General features: G+C 47.1%; 1 protein-coding gene across 2 annotated transcripts in view; it reads left to right on the top strand.

Annotated features, from left to right (window-relative positions):
• Positions 1-26,552, top strand: part of CSTF2 (cleavage stimulation factor subunit 2) — a 36,519-nt gene that overhangs the window by 2,772 nt on the left and 7,195 nt on the right. Inside the window, exons 2-9 of one of the 2 annotated variants that reach the window (XM_070759855.1) lie at positions 795-873; positions 1,140-1,309; positions 1,440-1,576; positions 3,373-3,492; positions 3,614-3,775; positions 10,419-10,536; positions 12,674-12,718; positions 24,226-24,854. In XM_070759855.1, coding sequence (XP_070615956.1) covers positions 795-873; positions 1,140-1,309; positions 1,440-1,576; positions 3,373-3,492; positions 3,614-3,775; positions 10,419-10,536; positions 12,674-12,718; positions 24,226-24,854 — 1,460 coding nt within the window. The remainder of the gene's footprint in view (positions 1-794; positions 874-1,139; positions 1,310-1,439; positions 1,577-3,372; positions 3,493-3,613; positions 3,776-10,418; positions 10,537-12,673; positions 12,719-24,225; positions 24,855-26,552) is intronic. The other variant, XM_070759856.1, reaches the window with a different exon arrangement.

Below are 26,552 nucleotides of genomic sequence, written 5' to 3'. Positions count from 1 at the left end.
TTTTGTTGATTGTAAGATTATTTTAAATCTGGGTTTAAATTTGACTTTTTTAGTCCATATTTTGTGGTTTTGCTAGTTTGTACCATTTGCATGGGTGACTAATAAATCACAATGAATAGAATAGAATAGAATAGGGATTAGGAGTAGGAATATAATTCTTTATTGGCCATGTCTTGGTGCATATGCTCTCAGTGTAAAAGAAAAGTTACGTTCATCATGAATTATAGGGTACAACACTTAATGATAGTCCTGGTACAAATAAGCAATCATATCATATTAGGAACCAGTTAATATAAATTGCAAGGATACAAGCCACAAAGTTACATTCGTATAGTTATTAGTGGGAGGAAATGAGTGATGGGAACGATGAGAAGATCCATAGTAGTCAAGATTTAGTAAATAGTTTGGCAGAGTTGAGGGAATTATTTGTTTAGCAGAGTGATAGCATTCAGGGAAAAACTGACCTTGTGACTTGTATCTGGTGTGCAGTCCTCTGTAGCATCATTTTGAGAGTAGGAGTTGAAGTAGTTCGTGTCCAGGATGTGATTGGTCAATAAATATTTTCACAGCCCTCTTTTTGACTTGTGCAGTAAATAAATAAATAGCAGCATTTAACTGCAACAAATGACTAATGCAATAAGATTGCTGACTGTATTGGTTGAAAATAATAGGAATCAGGCCACTGAAAAGCATCAGGTTGGGAAGACTGCCTTAATCTGTACCTAAAAAGGTGCCTGCCTAACCACGGATATGCTCACAGAAACTGATGACCTGTTCCTATCTTTCTCCCGTAGTGGGGAACATCCCTTATGAAGCCACAGAGGAACAGCTAAAAGACATCTTCTCAGAGGTTGGACCTGTGGTCAGTTTCCGGTGAGAAGCTTCCCTTTTGGAATTCCCTGAAACATGGTTCATTCTGGAGGATTTTCAAAACTGTAGATAAAGGAGACAGAAGACGAGGGATTTAGGATGAATAATAGCATTCATAGTTTCCTTTGTGGGATGGGAGCATCAATTAGCTTTAATTCTAATGTTCTCTTTAGTAGGAGTACCCCTCTCTCCCCCTCTCCTTTCCCCTCCCTCTTTCTCTGAAACATTCCACCCGGCATAATTGTCTTGGTTATATCTCTGCCAACCAGATTGGTATATGACAGAGAAACGGGCAAACCGAAAGGCTATGGCTTCTGTGAGTATCAAGACCAAGAAACCGCACTCAGTGCCATGCGGAATCTCAACGGGCGAGAGTTTAGCGGAAGAGCCCTGCGAGTGGACAATGCAGCCAGCGAGAAGAACAAGGAGGAACTCAAAAGTGAGTCTGTAGGCGCATCCCAAGATTGGAGAGGGGAGGGTGTGACACACCGGCTGTGATACCGTGCTTGTTTACAGCAAGTGTGGTCCACGATCTCTGGCCCTAAGGTTTTCCTTTGTTTCTCTGCTAGGCCTGGGCACTGGTGCTCCCATCATAGAATCACCCTACGGAGACCCTGTAAACCCCGAAGATGCTCCTGAGTCCATCAGCAGAGCGGTGGCCAGCCTGCCTCCTGAACAGATGTTTGAATTGATGAAGCAAATGAAGGTTGGTGGGTTGTCAACCCGAAGGAGAGGAGGGGGCTGCTTTGATTGTCTTGCTAGCTGCAGGAGTTGCAGATCTTCTCTTAAAAGTCAGGTGGATCTTTGGTTGTCAGAAAACTCATGACTCTTGCTCTGCTTGTCCCATTTTATGGAAGCATTTGTGTTAGAATGCTTAGGAAAATATAATATCCCTAAAACAAACTTTAAGACAGAGTAAATGTGGCAGCTAAGCCAATAAACCAGACTAATACAAGTAGAGTAGGTATATCATTTATAGTTATTCAGTAGATTAGTCGTTATACAGTCCAGTCAGACACATATAAATCAAACTGTCATATACAAACCAGATATCAGCACACAATTCCTATACACAGTATCTAAGCAATAATACTCCCCTTGAGAGGAACTCTACTGGCTCCCTCTTATTGCCAATCACCTCATTGCCCTTAAAGTAACATGTCTCAAACATACATACATTGGCAGGAAGGTTAGAAGGACACCCCCCACTGTAAACGCCTGATTGGTCGGATTGTAAAAATATGCTCCAAAGCACCAGAATAGAAGCTATAGTTCCTAACACCATGGGAAATTTGTCTTTTCTCATGGTCTTAGGCGACCCCTGCGAAACGGTCATTCGACCCCCAAAGGGGTCCCGACCCACAGGTTGAGAACCACTGGTCTAGAGCCTGTATGTGAGCTAAAAATCGGCCGGCACACTTATTTATTTACTTACTTACTTACTTACTTACTTACTTACTTACTTACTTACTTACTTACTTACTTACTTACTTACTTACTTACTTACTTATTAGATTTGTATGCCGCCCCTCTCCGTAGACTCGGGGTGGCTCACAACATAATAAAACAATTAATAACAAATCTAATAATTTACAATTTAAAATTTAAAGTAGTTAAGAAAACCCCATTTTTAAGCAGACATACCTACAAACATACCATACATAAATTATATAGGCCCGGGGGAGATATTTCAATTCCCCCATGCCTGACGACAAAGGTGGGTTTTGAGGAGTTTACGAAAGGCAAGGAGGGTAGGGGCAGTTCTAATCTCTGGGGGGAGCTGGTTCCAGAGAGTCGGGGCCGCCACAGAGAAGGCTCTTCCCCTGGGGCCCACCAACCGACATTGTTTAGTTGACGGGACCCGGAGAAGGCCCACTCGGTGGGACCTAATCGGTCGCTGGGATTCGTGCAGCAGAAGGCGGTCTCGGAGATATTCTGGTCCGATGCCATGAAGGGCTTTATAGGTCATAACCAACACTTTGAATTGTGACCGGAAATTGATCGGCAACCAATGCAGACTGCGGAGTGTTGGTGTAATATGGGCATTTTTGGGGAAGCCCATGACTGCTCTCGCAGCTGCATTCTGCACGATCTGAAGTTTCCGAACACTTTTCAAAGGTAGCCCCATGTAGAGAGCGTTACAGTAGTCGAACCTCGAGGTGATGAGGGCATGAGTGACTGTGAGCAATGAGTCCCCATTCATTCATTCTTTCACTCACTCATTCACTCACTAATTTATTTATTTATTTATTTATTAGATTTGTATGCTGCCCCTCTCCATAGATACACATGCACACTGGAGCTGAACTAGGGCAACAGCTCACGTGCCAGCAGATATGGCTCCACGTGCCACCTGTGGCACCCGTGCCATAGGTTCACCATCACTGGTCTAAACGAGTAAAATTTTGTGTTATATCATTATATAGTGCATATATAAGTACAGAGTTGTGCTTTTAATGGGTGCATTCCTTGAAACGCTGACCCTCTTTTCTGTCTTTGCAGTTGTGTGTCCAGAACAGCCCTCAAGAGGCACGGAGCATGCTCTTGCAAAACCCCCAACTCGCCTATGCCTTGCTGCAGGCCCAAGTGGTGATGCGTATTGTCGACCCTGAAATTGCGCTGGTACGTTGGCAATCTTTGGCCACCTTCGGATAAGAAGAGGTGGAGCCACGTGCCTTGAACATATATGCCTGCGCTCTTGATAAATGTGTGTTTTGGTTTGTTTTTCTCTTTTGTCATCCAGAAAATCCTTCATCGCCAAACCAACGTCCCATCTCTGATTCCTGGAAACCCACAGCCAGGGCCGGGGCAGGGGCCTGGTCCCGGGCCAGGACCTGGGCCAGGACCTGGACCAAATGCTCAGATGAACCAGCCAAACGTTCCTTCTTCTCAACCACAGCCAATTGTAAGCAGCTCTTGTTTGATCCTTTTCTTCAAAGTTGTAAATGCTCCAACACCAGAATTTTAGAGGAGAGGTTGTCTACCCATTTGTCTGCAATGGTATCGGGCAGTGATGGCAATGGTGCCGAAAGAGCATGTGGGCGCACTATTGCACATGCGCCAGTGCCCACACCCATAATTCAATGCATTGGGAGAACGAAAACAGCTTTCCCTGCCCCCCAGAGGCCGGAAACGGACTGTTTCCCAACTTTTGGTGGGTCCAGTAGGGTCATGTTTTACCCACCCCCAGCTCTAATAACTTCCCTGGAGCCGGGGAAGGGTAAAAATGCCCTCCCCCATCCGCCCCCACAGGCTCTCTGGAAGCCCAGAATGCACTCCCAGAGCCACTGTGAGCCAAAAATCAGCTAGCCGGCACAAACATGCACGTTGGAGCTAAGATTAGCAAAGGCTCGTGTGCCAGCAGATATAGCTCTGCGTGCCACCTGTAACACCCATGCCATAGGTTCGCCATCACTGGTATAGGGTTTCCTGCCTGAGCAGGGGTTGGATTAGAAGATCTCTAAGGTCCCTTCCAACTCTGTTATTCTCTGTTCTCTTATTCTGTTATTTTTTTAATTCCCACCCCCATTTTTAAAATAAATTATTTTGTTATTTTCATTCAGTCTATATTCCTTATCTCTTCGAGTTGAAAGAGCATTTATTTATTGTGATTTGCAGATACTCGTTGGCCATATCTCCTTCCATTTTTAGTTATTGCTAAAATTATTTCTAAAGTAATGTGATGATACAGTAATGACCACCCAATAAAGTTAATAATTAATAAACCTACTAGCCCACTGAGTAGAGTGGCCTTTCAACACCCAGCCCCATGGTGGATTTTACAGGAAGCGTTGGGAAGAAGCCTCACATCAGGATGGTTCGTTCTTCTAACCTTTTTGTGCTTTGTTTGTTTTTTTTAATCTGTTTCAGAATGAAACATATGGGATAAACAGCCTGGGATAAACTTATATCCATCCTAGGATAAAATACAGGAAATAACATAAGGGCAGACTAGATATACCATAAGGTCTTTTTCTGCCATCAATCTTCTATCTTTCTAAACACATATGTAACATGCATGATGGGGATGCTGGTCAGTGGTCAGGGCCAGCACTTTGGTGATCTTTTTCCCCAGAAACCTGGAAAATTGCTAAGTGGACAATTATATAAAATCTTAAGCCATTTACCTAGACTTTGGTACCACCTTGCTATTGACTATTTAAGAACTACTGACTGGCTCCTTTTTCTTCTATATTTTTCTATATTTTTAATACATCTTAATACATTTTATTCTTAGCTATTTTTATATGTTTATATTTTTATTTGTTTAATATTTAACTAACTAATTAATTAACTGGAAATTGCATTTTTTACATATTTATTAGTGTTTTTACTGTTTTAACTGTTATAAATTTAATCTATTTTTAGTATTGGGGGTTCAAAATTTAAATGGATGACTGGGACAGAATTACTTGTGTGCATGGGCTGAATGGCCGGTATGATTGGGATGACTGGGGTGGGTGGGGTCACGGTATGGATGAGATGAATGGTGGGAGTATGAATGGTAGATTTGGCCCACCTGACGCTCAAGAGGCGGGAGGGGATGGGGCATCGATCTCTGGGGTGGCAGAGGGTCGGAATATTCCTGTGTTGCTGGGGAGAGGCAGATATGGCGGGGGCCGTGGAGTTAGCCGTTCCAGGGGAACGAGGGACCGTTGCTTAATAACGATCCCTTGTTCTGGCTCCGTGAGCCCAATCTTGGGTACTGGTGATGAGTGTAACTCTGGCCCTGGACTCAGGTTGCTGCTGCTTAATGCCAGGTCGGTGGTAAACAAAGCTCTCCTCATCCGGGATCTGATCCTGGATGAGGAGGCCGACCTGGCATGTATTACTGAAACCTGGCTGGGCCCAGAGGGAGGTGTTCCTCTCTCTGAAATTTGCCCAGCTGGGTTTCAGATATGGCATCAACCTCGACCCCAGGGAAGGGGGGGAGGAGTGGCTATTATAGCCAGGGAGAGCCTTTGCCTACGTGGACTCATTGCTCCGGAAATTGCGGGTTGCGAGTCACTCTTGATGAAGTTGGACCTAGGGGTTCAGGTGGGCTTATTTCTCACGTACCTGCCTCCCAGCTGCGTGTCAAAAGCCCTGCCTGTGCTACTCGAGGAGGTAGCCGGGTTGGCGGTGGAGTTCCCCAGACTTATTGTCTTGGGGGACTTCAACCTGCCGTCACTCGGCGAAACCTCTGGGTTGGCACAGGAGTTCATGGCCACCATGACAGCCATGGACCTGACTCAAGTAGTACGGGGTCCGACTCATGAGGGGGGGCACGCACCCGACATGGTATTCCTTTCCGAGCAACTGAGTAATGGTCTGAGACTAAGGGGCTTAGAAGCAGTGCCTTTGTCATGGTCAGACCATTTTCTACTACGGCTTGACTTCCTGGCTCCAATCCTTCCCTGCAGGGAGGCGGAACCAATTAAGATGTTCCGCCCCAGACGCCTGATGGACCCAGAGGGCTTTCAGACGGCACTTGGGGTTATACCAGAGGCACTTGTCCACAGTTCGGCAGAGTCTCTTGCGAAAGCCTGGAACGAGGCTGCAGCAGAGGCCCTTGACCGGATTGCGCCTTTGCGACCTCTCCGTGGCGCTAGACCCCGTAGAGCTCCATGGTTCAACGAGGAGCTCCGGGAGTTGAAACGCCAGAAGAGACGTCTAGAGAAGCGATGGAGGAAGAGTAGGTCTGAATCTGATCGAACACTTGTAAGAGCTTTTATTAAGACTTACAAAGTGGCGCTCAAGGCGGCAAGATGCGCGTACCATGCCGCCTTGATTGCATCAGCGGAATCCCGCCCGGCCGCTCTGTTTAGGGTGACCCGCTCCCTTCTTAATCAGGGGGGAGTTAGGGAGCCCTTGCAGAGTAGTGCCGAGGACTTTAACTCGTTTTTCGCTGATAAAGTCGCTCGGATTCGGGCCGACCTCGACTCCAATTGTATAGCAGAGTCGACTGACAACGAGTCAGTCGAGGTGACTGGGGCACGTACTTGTCCACCTGTCTGGGAAGAGTTTGATCTGGTGACACCTGATGAAGTGGACAAGGCCATTGGAGCTGTGAGTTCCGCCACCTGTTTACTGGATCCGTGTCCCTCCTGGTTGGTCTCGGCCAGCAGGGAGGTGACACGGAGCTGGGCCCAGGAGATTACCAACGCTTCCTTGGGGAGGGGAGTTTTTCCATCACTCTATAAAGAAGCGCTTGTGCTCCCCCTCCTCAAGAAGCCCTCCCTGGACCCAGCTGTGCTTAATAACTACCGTCCAGTCTCCAACCTTCCCTTTATGGGGAAGGTTGTTGAGAAGGTAGTGGCACTCCAGCTCCAGCGGTCCTTGGAAGAAGCCGATTATCTAGGTCCCCAGCAGTCGGGTTTCAGGCCCGGTTACAGCACGGAAACCGCTTTGGTCGCGTTGATGGATGATCTCTGGCGGGCCCGGGACAGGGGTTTATCCTCTGTCCTGGTGCTCCTTGACCTCTCAGCGGCTTTCGATACCATCGACCATGGTATCCTTCTGCGCCGGCTGGAGGGGTTGGGAGTGGGAGGCACTGTTCTTCAGTGGTTCTCCTCCTACCTCTCTGGTCGGTTGCAGTCGGTGTTAGTGGGGGGACAGAGGTCGACTCCTAGGTCTCTCCCTTGTGGGGTGCCTCAGGGGTCGGTCCTCTCCCCCCTGCTATTTAACATCTACATGAAACCGCTGGGTGAGATCATCCAAGGACATGGGGTGAGGTATCATCAATATGCCGATGATACCCAGCTTTACATCTCCACCCCATGCCCAGTCAACGAAGCGGTGGAAGTGATGTGCCGGTGCCTGGAGGCTGTTGGGGCCTGGATGGGTGTCAACAGACTCAAACTCAACCCGGATAAGACGGAGTGGCTGTGGGTTTTGCCTCCCAAGGACAACTCCATCTGTCCGTCCATTACCCTGGGGGGGGGGAATTATTGACCCCCTCAGAGAGGGTCCGCAACTTGGGCGTCCTCCTCGATCCACAGCTCACATTAGAACAACATCTCGCAGCTGTGGCGAGGGGGACGTTTGCCCAGGTTCGCCTGGTGCACCAGTTGCGGCCCTATCTGGACCGGGACTCACTGCTCACAGTCACTCATGCCCTCATCACCTCGAGGTTCGACTACTGTAATGCTCTCTACATGGGGCTACCTTTGAAAAGTGTTCGGAAACTCCAGATCGTGCAGAATGCAGCTGCGAGAGCAGTCATGGGCTTACCCAGGTATGCCCATGTTTCACCATCACTCCGCAGTCTGCACTGGCTGCCGATCAGTTTCCGGTCACAATTCAAAGTGTTGGTTATGACCTTTAAAGCCCTTCATGGCACTGGACCAGAATATCTCCGAGACCGCCTCCTGCCGCACGAATCCCAGCGACCAATTAGGTCCCACAGAGTGGGCCTTCTCCGGGTCCCGTCAACTAAGCAATGTCGGTTGGCGGGCCCCAGGGGAAGAGCCTTCTCTGTGGCGGCACCGGCCCTCTGGAACCAACTCCCCCCGGAGATTAGAACTGCCCCTACTCTTCCTGCCTTCCGTAAACTTCTTAAAACCCACCTTTGCCGTCAGGCATGGGGGAATTGAAACATCCCCCCCCCTGGGCACGTTGAATTTATATATGGTATGCTTGTGTGTGAGTCTGTTAGTTTGTGGGGTTTTTTAAATCTTTAAAATTTTAAATTGTTGATTACTTATGATTTGTCTTTTTACATGTTGTGAGCCGCCCCGAGTCTTCGGAGAGGGGCGGCATACAAATCCAAGTAATAAATAAATAAATAAATGATCCTTTCAGTCAGAACAGAGTAGAAAGGGAATGGAATAGAATAGAATAGAATAGAATTTCTTTATAGGCCAAATATGATTGGACATACAAGGAATTTGTCTTTGGTGCATATGCTCTCAGTGTACATAAAAGAAAAGAGGTATTTGTCAAGAATCATGAGATACTACACTTAATGATTGTCGTAAGGTACAAATAAGAAAGCAGGAAACAATATTAATTTAAAATTGTAAGGATTCAAACAACAAGTTTCAGTCATAAGTGGGGGAGAGATGGGTGACAGGGACGATGAGAAGAGTCATAGTAATGCAGCCTTAATGGCAAGCAAATTAAAACAAAGGGGAAAGTGATGGAATCAGCCAGCGCATCAGTAGCAGAATCAGTAAACCAATGTGTGTAGAATGCAGTTCCTAAAGTCATTCATTTTTTAAAGCGCTGCAAGATTCTTTCTTCTGGTTTTGCTGCAAAAAGCTAGAACTTCCAGAGTTAAACTGTTAATAATAATAATAATAATACTAATAATACTACTAATAATAATTTATTAGATTTGTATGCCGCCCCTCTCCGAAGACTCGGGGCGGCTCACAACAACGATAAAAACAATATTATACTGGCACAAATCTAATATTAAAAAAAACCCTATCATAATTAAAAACCAAACAGCACATACATACCAAACATAAATTATAATAAGCCTGGGGGAAAGGTGTCTCAAATCCCCCATGCCTGGCGGTATAGGTGGGTCTTAAGTAGTTTACGGAAGACAAGGAGGGTGGGAGCAGTTCTAATCTCCAGGGGGAGTTGATTCCAGAGGGCCGGGGCCGCCACAGAGAAGGCTCTTCCCCTGGGGCCCGCCAGATGACATTGTTTAGTCAACGGGACCCGGAGAAGGCCAACTCTGTGGGACCTTATCGGCCGCTGGGATTCGTGTGGTAGCAGGCGGTTCCAGAGGTACTCTGGTTAAGAAATTCCAGGGAATGGATAAATTTACTGATGGGCACAGAATGCCTGGAATTGTCCCCAGCTGGGAAAACCGATTATTATTATTATATTGTTATAATTTGTTGATCTTTTCTTTTTGGAAATAACTAATGTGAGTTTGGTGCCTTAAACTAGGCATTTCTCAAGGGTGTAAATTCGATGAAACGTAGACCAAGCTGTACCAAGAAAAAAAAAATCCATTCAATATGGTTGCTATCCTATTAGACAGCAAGGATTGGGTGGGCTACTCTACACAAAAATATCTTATAAGTACTGAAATCTAGTATGTCCAGGGTGTCCAGCAAACCTGGAAAACAGGGAAATCAGGGAATTATCAGGGAAATCAGTGATTTCGGGGAATTATCAGGGAATTTGTGAAAAAAATGGAATAAATCAGGGTGGGGAAAACAAACTGTATTAAAATGTTTAAAAGTCAGGGAGAAATGTAAACAAAAAAACCAAAAAACAGATCACGCTGCCTGGCAGAGTCAAGCAAAAATGAGCATAACTGTGGCAACAACTTGCTTCCTTAGCTACCGATATTTCTCCATGGCTTAGCCATTTGTTAAGATGTCATCTACGGCCGCGCTTTAACTAGATCGCAAGTTACAGGGAAATATCAGGAAATTTCAAAATGATTCCCCCTTGGACACCCTGTCTGTCACAAATCTGGCATTATTATTTAAATTTTTGACAGGTGCAGTGGCCAGTGTTACATCTGGTGCATCCAGTTTCAAGTTACCCTGCTCTGTAGAACTCTGTGGAACCCTCTTTGTGCTTTTCCTTTCTCTGACCAGGGCGGGATGCATGTCAACGGAGCCGCTCCTCTGATGCAGCCCCCCATGCAAGGAGGCGTACCTGCCCCAGGACAGATGCCAGCTTCAGTGCCCGGACCTGGCCCCATGGCTCCAGGAGGTGAGTGGGTCAACAAGTTGGTCTTTCCCAGCCTATTTTGCAACTCTGGGGGCAGAATTGTGCATGATAGTAATAGCACTGAGACTTATGTACCGCTTTACAGTGCTTTACAGCTCTCTCTAAGCAGTTTACAGAGTCAGCCTGTTGCCCCCAACAATCTGGGTCCTCGTTTTAACCACCTGGGAAGGATGGAAGGCTGAGTCAACCTTGAACCTGGTGAAATCTGAATTACCAAATTGCAGGCAGCCAGCAGAAGTAGTCTGCAGTACTGCACTCTAACCACTGTGCCATCACAGCTCATGAAATAAGCAAGAGACTAGATTATCTCAGGGACCGCCTTCTGCTGCACGAATCCCAGCAACCAGTTAGGTCCCACAGAGTGGGCCTTCTCCAGGTCCCGTCAACTAAACATTGTCGTTTGGCGGGGCCCAAGGGAAGAGCCTTCTCTGTGGCGGCCCCAGCCCTCTGGAACCAACTCCCCCCGGAGATTAGAATTGTCCCCACCCTCCTCACCTTTCGTAAGCTCCTTAAAACCCACCTCTGCCGTCAGGCACGGGGGAACTGAGATATTCTTTCCCCCTAGGCCTTTACAATTTATGCATGGTATGTTTGTATGTATGTTTGGTTTTACAATAAGGGTTTTTTAGCTGTTTTAGTATTGGATTGTTACATGCTGTTTTTATTACTGTTGTTAGCCGCCCCGAGTCTACAGAGAGGGGTGGCATACAAATCCAATAAATAGAAAAAAGGGGGAAAAAAGATACTTGGCCAAACTTAGTTTAACCCCGCACGCTTGGGACCGAGGTCTTGGATTCCTGCTTGGTTGTGCTTTAATTTGTATTGAACTCCTCCAGGGTGGTGGGTGGGTGGGTGTTCATTTTTATCATTCCATAAATGATGTTTCAGTGAAAACTGCCCGGTTAATTTTTTCTGCCACTCCCAAATTGCAAATGAATGAAAATTTCCCAAGCAACAGCCGTGTGCAGTAACAGTCATTTATTTGAGTTCTTAGTCAAAGCGGAGTGAATGTCAACAGTTAAACATTAGGTTTTGCTCAGCCTTGATTCCTTCAATCATGGTTAGCCAGAGCTAAGCCTGATTTAAAAACATTCCCTCTAAATCACAATAATACGAAAATCAGACCTCTATGCATTCTTCCTATTTGAATTGCTTTGAGTACCGTATTTTTACGAGTTTAACACACCCCTTTCCCTCCCCCCCTTTAAGAGGGTGAAAATCTGGGTGCATCTTATACTCCGAATGTAGTCCTGCCCAGCCTCTCAAACGGAGGTTTCCGAGGCTGAAAAAAGCCTTTGAAACGGAGCTTCAGGAAAAAAAAAAGCTTCTGAAATGGAGGTTTCAGACACAGAAAAAAAAGCAAGGTACACAGCTCACAACCAGTGAACCTGTTGCTAAAATTCACCTCTGGGAACAGCTGATTGGGAGTACAGTGTTCCCTCGATTTTCGCAGGGGATGCGTTCCGAGACCGCCTGCGAAAGTCGAATTTCCGCAAAGTAGAGATGCGGAAGTAAATACTGTACACCGTTTTTGGCTATATCACAGTATCACAAGCCTTCCCTTAAGACTTTAAACCCCTAAATTACCATTTCCCATTCCCTTAACAACCATTTACTCACCATTATTACTGGTACTCACCACTGAATAAGACACTTAGTGATCCTGATACTTATAAACATAATTATTTATTAACAATAATTATTTTTTTTGTTATTTATTTGCAAAAATTATTAGTTTGGCGATGACATGTGACGTCATCGGGCGGGAAAAACCGTGGTATAGAAAAAAAACCACAAAGTATTTTTTAATTAATATTTTTTGAAAAACCGTGGTAGAGGCTATTCGCGAAGTTTGAACCCGCAAAAATCGAGGGAACACTGTATTCCTTATTTTCCTACCCAAAAACCAAGGTGCGTCTTATACTCCGGTACAACCTATAGTCCGAAAAATACGGTAGTTCCTTTTCAAAACACCTACGTGACACCATACCTCACTTCCTCCCACTTGAAAACATGCTCTGGAAATTCCAATTTGGAATTGGCCGGTTTGGTTCCCCAAGCCCTTTCCGTTTTCACCGATTCATCCACCTGATGGGTTTCTGTGAATGTTCTCCTGCAGGTAGCATGCCAGGGAGCGGCCCGATGATCTTGGAACGCGGACAAGGTAAATGCGCCCTTCAGTCTTGGTTGGAAGCACAGATCTCTGGGCGACTAAAACGTGGTCAGCTTGGAGAGTGACAAATTTGGATTGGGAGGATCTCTATATCGGGGGGGAGGGGGTTGTTTCCCTACAAAGGGGGCGCGATAAATTTGCAGCCCCCGTAACCCTTTTTTAGGCAGCCCCGAAGATTCCACGTAAGCGGATCGCAGTTTCAGGATACCGTGAAGTAGGAAGAGCGTTAAAACAGGCAGTGTGAGCCTTAGAAATAGACAGCATCGTGTTAATGGGGAAACCAGACTCCTCCCAGCCCCTCCCATTTGCATGATGCAGCTCCACCCACTTTGCATCCAAACACACACACACACACACTTAGAAATCTACCGTACGTCTCCCGGCTGTCAAAACAATTGCCTGCCGCCATGTTTTTCCTCTCCCAACTTCACTTGCGGCAATCGTGTTAGTTCTCCCAGGTTTCCTGTAACTCTGTCCCTCCGTTTCTCTTTGCGCTTAGTGGACAGTGGGAGCGATGCTTTGCCCAGTAATGCGCCACCAGGTACTTTTGCATGCAAAAAGCAGGGAAACTGCCACCCTTGGTTGAAACTTCCAAGGAAACACCCACCTTCTCACCCATCTTTTTTTCGGGTCATGCTTTGAACCAAGTTGCGCCTGCTTTCTTTCATTTAACCAGCAGAGGGTGCTGCTGCCCACTTTTTGAGACGCTTCTTTTTGTTTTCTGGGATTACCGTTTTTTTCAGAGTATAAAACGCACCTTAATTTTTTGGGAGGAAAATAGGGAAAAGAATCTGCTTTCCAGATATTCATCTGGTTAGCGTCCTTAGTCTGGTCAGCGTCAGCACATTATTTTATCCCCTGATTAGGGCTTTTTTAAAAAAAACTTATTCTGAGAGAGTAACAATGAAAGAGCTTGCAAGCCAATAAGAGCTGGGAACATCGTTCGCACCTGGAAAGAAACATTTGGGCCAAGTTAGACCCATAGAAAAAAAAAACCTGCAAAGACTTAGGGCTTGGAAAACATTCTTTGCAAAGAGTAACAATGAAAGAGCTTGTAAGCAGGTAAGAGCTGGGAACATCGTTAGCACCTAGTTAGGGCTGGAAAGAAACTTACTTGGAGCAAGTTAGAGCAATGAAAAAAACCCTGGAAAGAGGTAGGAGTTGGAAAATATTCTTTGCAGAGAGTAACAATGAAAGAGCCTGCAAAGTAAGAGCTGGGAAAATCATTAGCAGCTAGTTAGGGCTGGAAGGGAAAAAAACTACATTCAGAGTATGAGACACACCCAAATTATCAGCCTCTTTTAGGGAGGAAAAGGGTCTTATACTCCGAAAAATACGGTACATTTTCTTTGCACAAGGAAATTGAGGTGGGGGACTTGCTTTGTTCTTGGTGATGGAAGGCAAAGACTGGAGACATCCCAGCATGCTGTTCCACTGGTTGCATTCCAATATTACATTACTTCTGCCCCCACCCACCCACTACCTTTTCCTATTGGCAAAATCCCATTTTAGCCCCAAGCTCTGATCACTTCCAGGCTGCCAAATGTCCCAGAAACCTGTCAACTGACCACAATGTAAATAACTATCAAAAAGTGATATTACAGTATTTTCAATATACGAGGGTCGCCCAGAAAGTAATGCACCACATTTTTTTCCTTCAACAATTATTTATTGAACACAATGAAACTTACACACAAGAAAGAATGATGTTTCTTCTACACTCCCTATTTTTTTTCACGTAATCTCCATCCCGTTCTATGGCCTTCCTCCAGCGAGACACAAGGGCATGTATACCCTATCGGCACCACTCCTTGTTCTGGTCACATAGCCATTTCTGCACTGTGCGAATCATCTCTTTGTCATCCTCAAAATGTCTTCTGCGACTAACCGTACTTCTGTCAACTGCAGATTCTCCATAAACTGAACACAAACATTTGTGAATGTTCCCAACAGTTTCTTTCTCCGCAGTGAGAAATTCAATGACGTAACGTACATTAATTACAGAGGCCATTTCGAAACACTGCTGCAGCTACACTATCTGTCTGAAGAAATGCAAAATTTACACACGCACTCCTGACAATTCAAATAATGTATATCTAAAGTTTTGTGTTCGTATCATTACTGTAGGCTAAGGAAAAAATGTGATGCATTCCTTTCTGGGCAACCCTTGTATTTATCTTTTTTATTTATTTTTTTCCAGTCGTGTCCCTGGGGGGGAAAATTGCTCTATTCTCTTGAATTCATCTGGTTTACCTTAAAGACTGGGTGGAAAAGAGAAGCTGTGGGGTTTTTATTATTATTATTACTTACTTACTTATTTATTTATTTATGGATGGCTTGGAAGTAATACCTGCGGAAAGTGTTGCTTACTCTTAAGAAACCACGCAAACAGTTTCAGCCACACTGAGTGGGTCTTTTGGCTATTTCTGGCATCTCCTTCTTCCCCAATTCTGTTTTTTGAGACACATTTCTGAGGTTTCCCTAGAATTAAAACAGCAAAGCACTTAGCACTGAAAGTATTTTGAAAGCTCTTCTAGAAATCACCTCATTTTGGCTTTCCTTGCTGGTTTACCACCATGCCACCTTGGTGAAATAGGCTGCCCTTTTAAAAATAAAAATTGGATCAATCAAAAATAAAATCTGCCTTAAATTTGGGTCTTTCTCGCCCTGCCCCCCAGTCATTGGTTTATGTATCGCATGATGTAGTGACCTGGTTTGTTTAGCTTTGAGTTAGCAGGCTCCAAATGGAATTATTCTTTGTTTGTGGCTCAGTGCTTAACTAGCAAAAACCTGGGCAAATCTAATGACTGACTAGGATATATGAAGGTTATTATCAGCCACGCCACATGAGGTTGAATTTTCCACCTACCGTATTTTTCAGAATATAAGATGCACCTTCACACACACACACACCCCAAAAGAGGCTGAAAATTTGGGTGTGTCTTATACTCCGAATGTAGCTTTTTTGAAGCTTTTTCCTCCCAGCCCTAACAAGGTGCTAACAATCTTCCCGACTTGCAGACTTTTTCATTGCTACTCTCCAAAGGAGTTTTTTTTTCCAGCTCTAAGTCTTTGCAAGCTTTTTTGCAAAGCTTTCCCTCCAAATAAGATTTTTTTTTAAGTCCTAACCAGGGAATAAAATAATGTGCTGAAGCTGACCAGACTAAGGATGCTGGCCAGATGAATACCTAATTGGCAGATTTTTCCCCCTCCTATTTTCCTCTCCCCCCCCCCAAACTAAGGTGCGTCTTATACTCCAAAAATACTCCAGATCAGCTTACAAATCATTAAAAACCTGGACAACAAAATACCTTCACACATTCTTCCATCGCAAAATGGCATTTGAAGCCAGAAATAAAAGAGATTAAAAGCCGATGCTGTGTGAAATAATTTCTTGCCTCTAAGAAGCTGGATAAGGTAGACCTAAGTCTCTTGACAGGTTTGCATGTGAGTAAGCTGTTGTTGAGATCCCTATCTCTAGACCCCTAAGGGCTTTAGAGGTCAGACCATCCTTTTTAATTGTGGCAGAGATGGAACTGATCGTTCCTATTGCTCTCAAAAGTACCAGCAAGCCCTAAAGTTCCCCTTTTGTTATCAGTTTAGTCTTTTGTTTGTTGATTTTTAGTCCTGCTGCCTCCCCATATTTCTCAATTTCTTTAATTAGTTCTTGTCCTAACTCTGTTGGTTCTTCTAAAAAAAATACATCATCTGCATATGCCTGCAGTTTGTATTTTTCATCTCATATTTTTCTACCCCTAATTTCTTTCTTGCTCCATATTTTATTTAATGTCTCCAATATTAATATAAAAAGCAGAGGCGACATAGGGCATCCCTGACCTACTCCTTTGGCTATTGCAAATGGTTGTGTCATGTCTCCATTTATCACAACTGTGGCTGACTGGGAGATGTAGATGTTTTCTATTATTTTATCAAATTTATGACCAAATTTTATTTTATTTTAATTAAGCCTAATATATACTACCAATTCACATTGTCGAATGCTTTTTGCGTATCCAGAAAGACAAGGGCTATCTGCCTTTCTGGATGGGCTTCATAATATTCTACAATATCCAAGCGGTCCTTATATTATTTTTAATTTGACTTGTAGGTAAAGATCCATTTTGGTCCTAAAGTTCACCTTTTGTAAAAGAAGGAGATCCATTAGAACCTGCCTAGCATTTTTTCATCAAGCAGCTTTTCCCATCCCTCCATGCAAACCTGCTTCCTTAGACTCAACCTGGCAGTCGCCTAATCATTTCCTATTAGGCCAGGACACTCTGAACTTGGCAACTTTAAGACTTGCGGATTTCAACTCTCAGAATTTTTCCCCAGCCAGCATAGCTCTTGTCAGCATTCCACACTGGGATTATTACCAATCTTAGAATACTGAACTTGAAAACAGAGTATATGTGGCAGTGGTGGTTGTTCAGCCAATAACACAGATTTAATCAGTAAGAATATAAATATTATTTACAAAGTATACAATAGATTATCCAGCATATACTGTCAGCTACATACATATCCGAATCAAGCAATCAAAAACACACAGCGGTTAACCATTAATATTACACACAGTTTCATACAATACCATAATATAATACATGGACCATATTTAGCACACAGCAAGTACATAGATCATTTATTTTCATATTAACAATACAGTGTTCCTTCGATTTTCACGGGGGATGCGTTCCGAGACCGCCCGCGAAAGTCAAATTTCTGCAAAGTAGAGATGCGGAAGTAAATACAGTAGTACCTCTAGATACGAACTGCTCCACATGCGAGTATTCCAAGTTACGAACCACGAGGGGAGAGAAATTTCTGTTCCAGACCCGAGCTCAAATTCGGGATACGAACCGAGTGTCCACTAGGTGGCGCAAGAATCCTTGCTTCTGGTTATATTTGTTCCAGATACGAGTTGTTCGACATACAAGCTCCCTTCTGGAACAAATTAAACTCGTATCTAGAGGTACTACTGTACACTATTTTTGGCTATGAACAGTATCACAAACCTTCCCTTAACACTTTAAACCCCTAAATTGCAATTTCCCATTCCCTTAGCAACCATTTAGATTATTACTCACCATGTTTATTTATTAAAGTTTATTTAAAAAAATATTTATTAAAGGCAGACGAAAGTTTGGCAATGACATATGACGTCCGGGTGGGAAAAACCGTGGTATAGGGAAAAAACCCACGAAGTATTTTTTAATTAATATTTTTGAAAAACCGTGGTATAGACTTTTCGCAAAGTTTGAACCCGCGAAAATCGAGGGAACGCTGTATAATCATTAAACATTCACACAACACATAACAATGTGCTCAGTGTTCTAAGTACCCACCACCAAACAGCATTCATACCCCCCCCCCAATCAAAATGGGGGTATATTTTCTGTATACCATTTTAACTCAAGAGCAATATATCTATTTACATATTATAAAGTAATTCTAGTTTATTCTTTATATCTTGGTCTCGAATTTTACATACATACATAGCTACATACCGTGTTTCCCCGATAGTAAGACCCCCCCGATTGTAAGACATATGGGGGGTTTCAGGGGGGTCGGCTTATATAAGCCATACCCCGAAAGTAAGACATATGTCTTACTTTCGGGGAAACACGGTATAAACGTTATTGCGGGGGGGGGGGCCATGACATTGCTTCCAAGCTCCCCGCGCGCCCCTCGCCTTCGCTCGCCGTGGCGCCACCGCCTCTTCCCCTGCCGAGGCTCAGCTGCAAGCGGCCAGCGAGGCAGATCGGCTCCGAGGCGAGCGGCCGGAGCTGCGCCCTCCTTCGCTCGCCTCCTTTCCGCTCGCCTCGGAGCCGAGCGGCCTCGCTGGCCGCTTGCAACTGAGCCTCGGCAGGGGAAGAGGCGGTGGTGCCGCGGCGAGCGAAGGCAAGGGGCGCGCAGGGAGCTGCCGGAAAGGAGGCTGGTGAAGGAGGGCGCAGCTCCGGCCGCTCGCCTCGGAGCCGATCGGCCTCGCTGGCCGCTTCCCCTGCCAAGGCTCAGCTGCAAGCGGCCAGCGAGGCCGAGAGGCTCCGAGGCGAGCGGCCGGAGCTGCGCCCTCCTTCACCAGCCTCCTTTCCGGCAGCTCCCTGCCGCCCCTCGCCTTCGCTCGCAGCGGCGCCACCGCCTCTTCCCCTGCCGAGGCTCAGCTGCAAGCGGCCAGCGAGGCCGCTCGGCTCCGAGGCGAGCGGCCGGAGCTGCGCCCTCCTTCGCCCGCCTCCTTTCCGCTCGCCTCGGAGCCGCTTGCAGCTGAGCCTCGGCAGGGGAAGAGGCGGTGGCGCCGCGGCGAGCGAAGGCGAGGGGCGCGCAGGGAACTGCCGGAAAGGAGGCGGGCACAGCGGCGGCCGCTCACCCTTTTTGACTGCCCATCCACCCCTTGACCTGCCTTTAGCCAGCCAGCCGAGCGTCCGTGTCGCCGCGGAGTTGGCCTCCCCTGCCGAGAAACATTGCCGGGAGCGGCGAGGGGATGCCCGCCGAATGTCAGGTCGGCGCCCGCCTCCTTTCCGGCAGCTCCCCGCGCCCGAAGACGAGCCGGCCCCGGTGCCCGGGACAATGTAAGACATACCCCCAAAGTAAGACACAGTGGGGCTTTTGGGGGTAAAAAGATAGTAAGACACTGCCTTACTATCGGGGAAACACGGTAGTATAGTATACACACATACATACGTATATATATATAGATCATTTAGCACACAGTAATATATCTTATATTATTAGCACAAAGCAGTATTAGCACACAGCATAATATATTCTATTATTAACACAGAGGGTATTAAGCACACAGCTATATCTTAGCACACATCAATACTTTAGCACATTGTTTCCCAACCTTGGCAACTTGAAGATATTTGGACTTCAACTCCCAGAATTCCCCAGCCAGCGAATGCTGGCTGGGGAATTCTGGGAGTTGAAGTCCAGATATCTTCAAGTTGCCAAGGTTGAGAAACACTGCTTTAGCGCATAGCATAACTTAGCACACAGCAATATAGCAAGCATTATCAATACTAACTGCAATAGCCTCCAACAACCAACAATGCAAAGCAATGCAATACAACCCAACAGAGAGCAACACACCTGACTCCCTTTTATGGCTAATTGCAGCCTAGCCCTTAAAGTAACATTATACTGTTTCCTCCAAACATACGTTGCTGGTTAGTTCGTATATTGACAAACCCAACCAGTGCAGTCCGTAGTACTGACAGCTCCCTGAAGAGAAGCAAGCCTTTGAAGGCAGACTCTTATGCAATGGTCTTAATGCAGGAGTCTCCAAGCATAGCTGGCTGGGGGATTCTGGGAGTTGAAGTCCACACGTCTTAAAAGCTGCCGAGTTTAGAGATCCCTGTGTTAAAGGGGGGGGGCTGCTTTCAAAGGCTCGCTTCTCTCCAGAGAGAGATACCAAGGCATTTTTCTAGCCGGGCGTGTGCATGCATGTGGCGGGTGCCTCTCCTGTTGATGTGACAGCTCTTTCTCCCTCTCTTCCTGCTAACCGGCCAGGGAACCTGCAGCTCTCTCCCGTGGGACCTGCCAGGCCTGCCTCTATTGAGCGCGTTCAAGGTACCAGCCGCCGCCGTCGGCCTCGCTTGGGGCGCCCTGCAAAGAACGGGCGAGACTCACGCGCGCATTTGTTAGGCAGAGCCACAAATGAAGCGGCAGGTGTGGCTTTCAGGTCTGGAATGAAACCGATAGGAGAATGGGGGGGTGGGACACTTCCGCTCCGCCAGTTGGCCGCAGCTCTTTCTTCTCCTGCCTTTCGTCTCTGATGATTGGCCGCTGCCACATTCCTCCCCCACAGCTGGCCTTTTGGTCACACGGGACACTTTGCCGCCAGCCAATCAGAGCGGCCCTCACAACAAGCTAATCCTTTAAAAATTAATTTGGGAAGCCAATCAGATTTTGTAGCAGTTTCCTGCATGATTGGGGGTTGGACTAGATGGCCTCTGAGGTCCCCTCCAACTCTATGATTCTGTATCAGTTTCCTGCTTGAGTAGGGGGTTAGACTAGATGGCCTCTGAGGTCCCCTCCAACTCTATGATTCTGTATCAGTTTCCTGCATGATCGGGGATCAGACTAGATGGCCTCTGAAGTCCACTCTGATTGGCTGGCGGCAAAGTGTCCCGTGCGGCCAAAAGTCCCGGAGGGTGAATGTGGCAGCGGCCAATCGTTAGAGACGAAAGGCTGGAGAAGAAAGAGCTGTGGCCAACTGGCGGAAGCGAACTGTCCTAGACTCAGGAGAATGACATCTGTCATTCTAACTAAGGGGCAGGGGAAAGTCTCCACCTAGTGCAGGGGTCGGCAACCTTAAACACTCAAAGAGCCACAGAGGTACTATCCGGAAGCCCCCCCTCCCCAGTTCAATTTTGGAGCCGACTGGAAGTCTGGTTGCCCCCACCATAGAGTCTCCTCCTAGCGCGGCATCCTTTTTCCTCTACCTGTCCTAACCAAAAAACTCTATCAGTTGTGGAGCTGGCAACAGAGAGGCGCAGCAGAGAGTTGAAAGAGACACATGCGGCCCTAGAGCCGTGGGTTGCTGACCCCTGACCTAGTGTTAGCCGAAAGAGGGATTGCTCTGATGAATGTTTTGTGCTGACATATCATCAAGGTACCAAAAACTTTTGGAAACCCTCCTGCGTATTCTTAAACACAAATCGTGCATCTTTCTTTATTATTCAACCTTGCTTTCTCTTTCTCTCCCCTTTGCAGTTGGTCTCCGCGTCCCCGTTTAACCATTATTGTTTCTCGACCTTTGCAACTTCCAGATGTGTGGACTGCAACTCCCACAATTTCCTACGCCGCACAATTTAAAAGTCCGCACGTCTGAAAATTGCTAAGCTTCAAGAAACACTAGTTTAGATTATAATAAACCTTTTGGGGTCACCTTTGAGCTCCTTTTTGTCGATTAGGCTATCGTTCCCCAGCATCTCAGCTGTATTATATAAATGATGTAATGCTGGAGTACAGCATCCCCTATGTGCTCGAATAGTTTTTTGGATGAAAAGGACTTTTTAAGGATCAAGAGAGGAAGTGTGTACAGGTGTATGTGCCATTTCAAATGCATAAGAGCAGAAGCCCCATCCATTTTAGTGTGTACACTGAAACATCTTAAGTGCCGGGGGCAGCTAATTAAAATCATTACACTTGTGCTGTTCAGAACAGATGCGACTGTGTCAAAACAAGCTGGACCTTCTAGGCATGTGTGATACTTGTCTTTTTCCTCCAGTCTATTTATCCTTGGGAAGTCAGAATATGTGTTATTAGGGAAACGGGCATTGTGGTCTGTATGGCGGCAATTCATAACTCCTCCAGGGGTGGAAAGCTACCAGTTCAGGACAGTTCACCCGAGCCGGTAGTAAGAAAATGCTACAGGTTTACACAACCTATAGTAAAAAATACCCCCCAAAAGGGTATTTTTTTCAAAAAAAGTTCCAATGATCCCATGTCGCATAGCTGATCTTTGGAATTTTTGTTTTCCCTCGAAGCCTGCTAGGCCAAAAACTGGGGGTGAAGGCCAAAAAGAATGGGTGTGTGTGTCTGTTTTTGCTCCCAGGAGGCTTCCTTGAAGCCTACTAGGTCAAAAATGGGGAGTGGGGAGAAGGAAAGGAGGGAGGGAGGAAAGAGAGAGAGAAAGAAAGAAAGAAAACGGAGAGGAAAGAAGGGACTAGACGCAGCGTCAGAGGATAATCCAGGGCTGGTAGAGACCTGGAGGTCATTTAGTCCAACCCTGCTCCAACAGCACATTGTTAAAGTGAGTTTTTGTCTTTTGATCCCCTGGTCACATGACTACATAGCCATGCCCACCTAGTCGCATAACCCACCAAGCCACGCCCACAGAACCAGTAGGAAATTTATTTTTTTTAGATTTCACCGCTGGGTTCACCTCAGTGTAGGCTTCCTTTTACCTAAAGTGGGTACGTGAAGGAGAAGCCCCCTCCGTTCCAAACCACTGCCAAAGAACCATAGGACTAGACCTGGTTTCTCTTCCTGACCCTCAAAGCCCTCTCTTTGCCTCCTTGACAGTACCTATGCCGGACCCACGAGCCCCTATGCACCGGGGGCCAATGCCAGCTAGTGGGCCACCACCCCGAGGCCTTCTGGGAGATGCCCCCAATGACCCACGGGGAGGCACGTTGCTCTCGGTCACTGGAGACGTGGAGCCCAGGTAGGCAGTTGGGAACGGAGGCTGTAGGTAGGTGTCCTCTTCCAAAGGGACCAGGAAGCAGGCTGGTTTTAGCGAAGGGGAGAAACTAGAGGTTGCCAGCAAAGCTGCCCTTGTTTCCATTTGCCCCTCCCTCCCCCCACCCTCTCCTTTCCTCTCCTCTCCGCCTGTAGAGACCCGATGGGAGCTTCATTCCAATTCTTTCCCTCCCTCCTGCAGAATTGTCCTTTTGCGGAGTTCCTGCAGACAGCCGTCTCTTCTCTAGGCCTCCCCGGAGGTGGGCTGCTAGGGTGGAACGGTGACATGCGTTTGCCCTTGTTGTGTTCGGGTGCAGATGCACCTGTATTTCACCCGTATTTCGACGCACACGGAAGCAAAAAACTGCATCGAAATACGGGCGCACCTCGTCTCCACGTGCAGTTCTGTTACCCGCACAGCTGCAGTAGCAGAATTGCGCTGGACTCCGCTAGCACCCAAAGCCACGGGGGCGAGCCCACGTCAGCGTTCCACCTTAGCAGCCCACCTCTGGGCCTCCCCACCAGATTTCTAAGCTGGGCCTCGACCGATTGTTTCCTGCACTGAGCCCAGATTTCCTTCTAACTCGGCTCATTTGGAAACGAATCAGGCTCGGATCACACGGAAACACACACACCCCTTTTTTTTTTAATTTTACGAGGTGGGGAAGCTTCTCTGGGACTTCTAACTTGGCATCTGACGTCTTCCTTTCTTCCCTCCTCGCCTTTTCTGCAGAGGTTTCCTCGGGCCACCCCACCAGGGACCGCCATTGCACCACATGCCCGCACACGACAGCCGTGGGCTGCCTCCCCATGAAATGAGAGGCGGACCAATGGGAGAGCCACGTCCCCTGATGGGAGAACCGCGAGGGCCCTTGATGGATGGCTGAGGTAAAAGGCAGGCAGGCGAGACAAAGGTTTTGGTAGAGATGGAACCCTTCACTAGGACGTCAGAAGGGACGATGAGTTTAAGATGACGTAGGGACGCTTTCCGAAGCCGGTGGCCTTAACTGGTGTTGCAGAATAGACACCCCCCCCCCCCCCCAAGCTGCCTAGTCGGTAGTAGCAGGTGCTAGGAGTTGTTGCTTGGCAACATCCGGTCCACAGATTCCACCACGCTGTTTTAACTCCACCGTACCTGGTTTTATAGCTCCACCCCATATTCCAAATGCAGCGGGCTGCAAGCATTTTGCAACTCCATTCTGGCTGTGCTGGGGTAGGTCTTTTGCTGACCTTGGTGGGTAGATCCTAGTTTTGCCTCTTTGCCCATACCGTAGGACCTATGTAAGATGTACCTTCCTTCCTTCCTTTCTTTTATATAGGTGGAAGAGACCCAAGGGGCATGGAGCCCAGAGTAATGGATGGCCGGGGCATGGAGGCCAGAGTGATGGATGGCCGGGGCATGGAGCCCAGAGGCATGGAGCCCAGAGGCATGGAGCCTAGAGGAATGGAACCTAGAGGAATGGAGCCCAGAGGCATGGAGCCCAGAGTGATGGATGCGAGGGGCATGGAACCTAGAGGCATGGAACCCAGAGGCATGGAGCCCAGAGGCATGGAGACCAGAGGCATGGAGACCAGAGTAATGGATGCGAGGGGCATGGAGCCCAGAGGAATGGAACCCAGAGTCCTGGATACAAGAGGCATAGAACCTCGGGGGATGGAACCCCCCAGAGGGTTGGAACCCCCCAGGGGGATGGAGCCCCCGAGGGGGATGGAGCCCCCTAGAGGCATGGAGCCACCTAGAGGCATGGAGCCACCTAGAGGCATGGAACCACCTAGGGGCATGGAACCACCTAGGGGCATGGAGCCAAGAGGCCCTGGAATGGAGCCCAGAGGTCCAGGAATGGAGCCTAGAGGCCCCGGTCCGAATCCCAGGGGTCCGATGACCAGTGCGATACAAGGCCCAGGACCTCTAAATATGGGAGCAGCTGGCCCACAAGGCCCTCGGCAGGTAGGTGGAGACTGCACCTAAGACCAACTGTCGATAATTTGGACAATTTTCTCTCCCACCCCTCCCAAATACGCTAATCTCTTAACGGAGCATTCTTTTTAAAGCAGACGGGACGATTGCAGGCCAACTGTATTGGAACTGGTGGGAAATTGCCTGCAATGTTATGGACAGGGAACCTATAGGACTGTGATGGTGAATCTAATCTCTGTATAGCTCCAATCTCTGCGGGCACATGGGCCATCGCCCAGTTCAGCTCTACCGTGTATGTGTGTGTGTGCCTCCCGCCAGCCAGCTGATTTTCAGCCCATTTCCAGACTTGCAGGAGGCCCATTTTTTCCCCCTTCCCAGGCTCTGGAGGCTTCCTTTGAGCCTCCGGAGGGCAAAAACAGCCTCCACCAGGGTCTAGAGGCCCTCCAGAGGATGGAAATGGGTCAATTTCTGCAACAAAAAATACCCTAGCCCTGTGGCAAAAGGAGCACGTTCCCCAGGGTCAGCCCCCCCCTGAGCCCCGCCCCACTATTTGAAAAACACTGGATTAGATTTATGAACCACCTTGGTCAAACGGCATCTGATGTGCTTCAAGGGATTGCTTGATGGCCAGAATTGAGTCTTTTAAATCTTTTTTAAAATGCAGCTGGCTTGCCAGCGATGCGATTTGCTGCTAAATTTTAGCTCCGGGCAGAAGAAATGCGAGCTGGGTCTGTTTGCGCCCCCCACCCCTCGGTTCTGAAAAAAAAACCCCAGCACTGTATTTTTTTTAAAAGTCTGACTGCTTCTTTAGCCAAAAGCCCTGGGCGTTGTCCAAGTCAAAATGCAGCTGCCTTAGAGAGACCGTTTCATCCGTGCGCGTTGAAATCGGCCAAGCTTTTTTTAATTCAAGAGCTTTTTTGTAGAAATAACGCAGCTGGCTCCACAGCTCTTTGGCCTAATAATAATAATAATAATAATAATAATAATAATAATAATAATAATTTATTAGATTTGTATGCCGCCCCTCTCCGAAGACTCGGGGCGGCTCACAACATTAAAATAACAGTGTTACAATGTAAACAAATCTAATATTAAAAAAACATCTAAAACCCCCATCATTTAAAAACCATGCAACACACGCATACCATACATAAAATTATAAAAGCCTGGGGGAGATGTCTCAATTCCCCCATTCAGGCGATACAGGTGGGTCTTAAGTAATTTGCGAAAGACGAAGGTGGCGGCAGTTCTAATCTCTGGGGGGAGTTGATTCCAGAGGGCCAGGGCCGCCACAGAGAAGGCTCTTCCCCTGGGGCCCACCAAAGGATTGTTTAGTCGACGGGACCCAGAGAAAGCCAACTCTGTGGGACCTTATCAGTCCCTGGGATTCGTGCAGCAGAAGACGGTTCCAGAGGTATTCTGGTCCGATGCCATGAAGGGCTTTAAAGGTTATTACCAACACTTTGAATTGCGACCGGAAACTGATCAGCAGCCAGTGAAAGCCACAGAGTGTTGGAGAGACGTGGGCGAATGTGGGAAGCCCCAGATAGCTCTCGTGGCAGCATAGCCGACGAAGCTTCTTATTGTCGTTAAAATAATCACCCACCCCTCAAACCACAGACTCGAGGCTCAGGGGTCGGATCCAGCCCACTGGGTGCTTAAATCTGGTCCACAGGGCTACCCTAGAAACAGTTAAGGACTCGCCCACGGTGCCAATACAAATCGAAC

Source organism: Erythrolamprus reginae, chromosome 8 (genome assembly GCF_031021105.1).
Source record: "Erythrolamprus reginae isolate rEryReg1 chromosome 8, rEryReg1.hap1, whole genome shotgun sequence".
In the NCBI taxonomy this organism is placed as follows: Eukaryota; Metazoa; Chordata; class Lepidosauria; order Squamata; family Dipsadidae; genus Erythrolamprus; species Erythrolamprus reginae.
The sequence above is the reverse complement of the archived record's forward strand: the minus strand, read 5'-3'. Positions and strand labels throughout refer to the sequence as shown.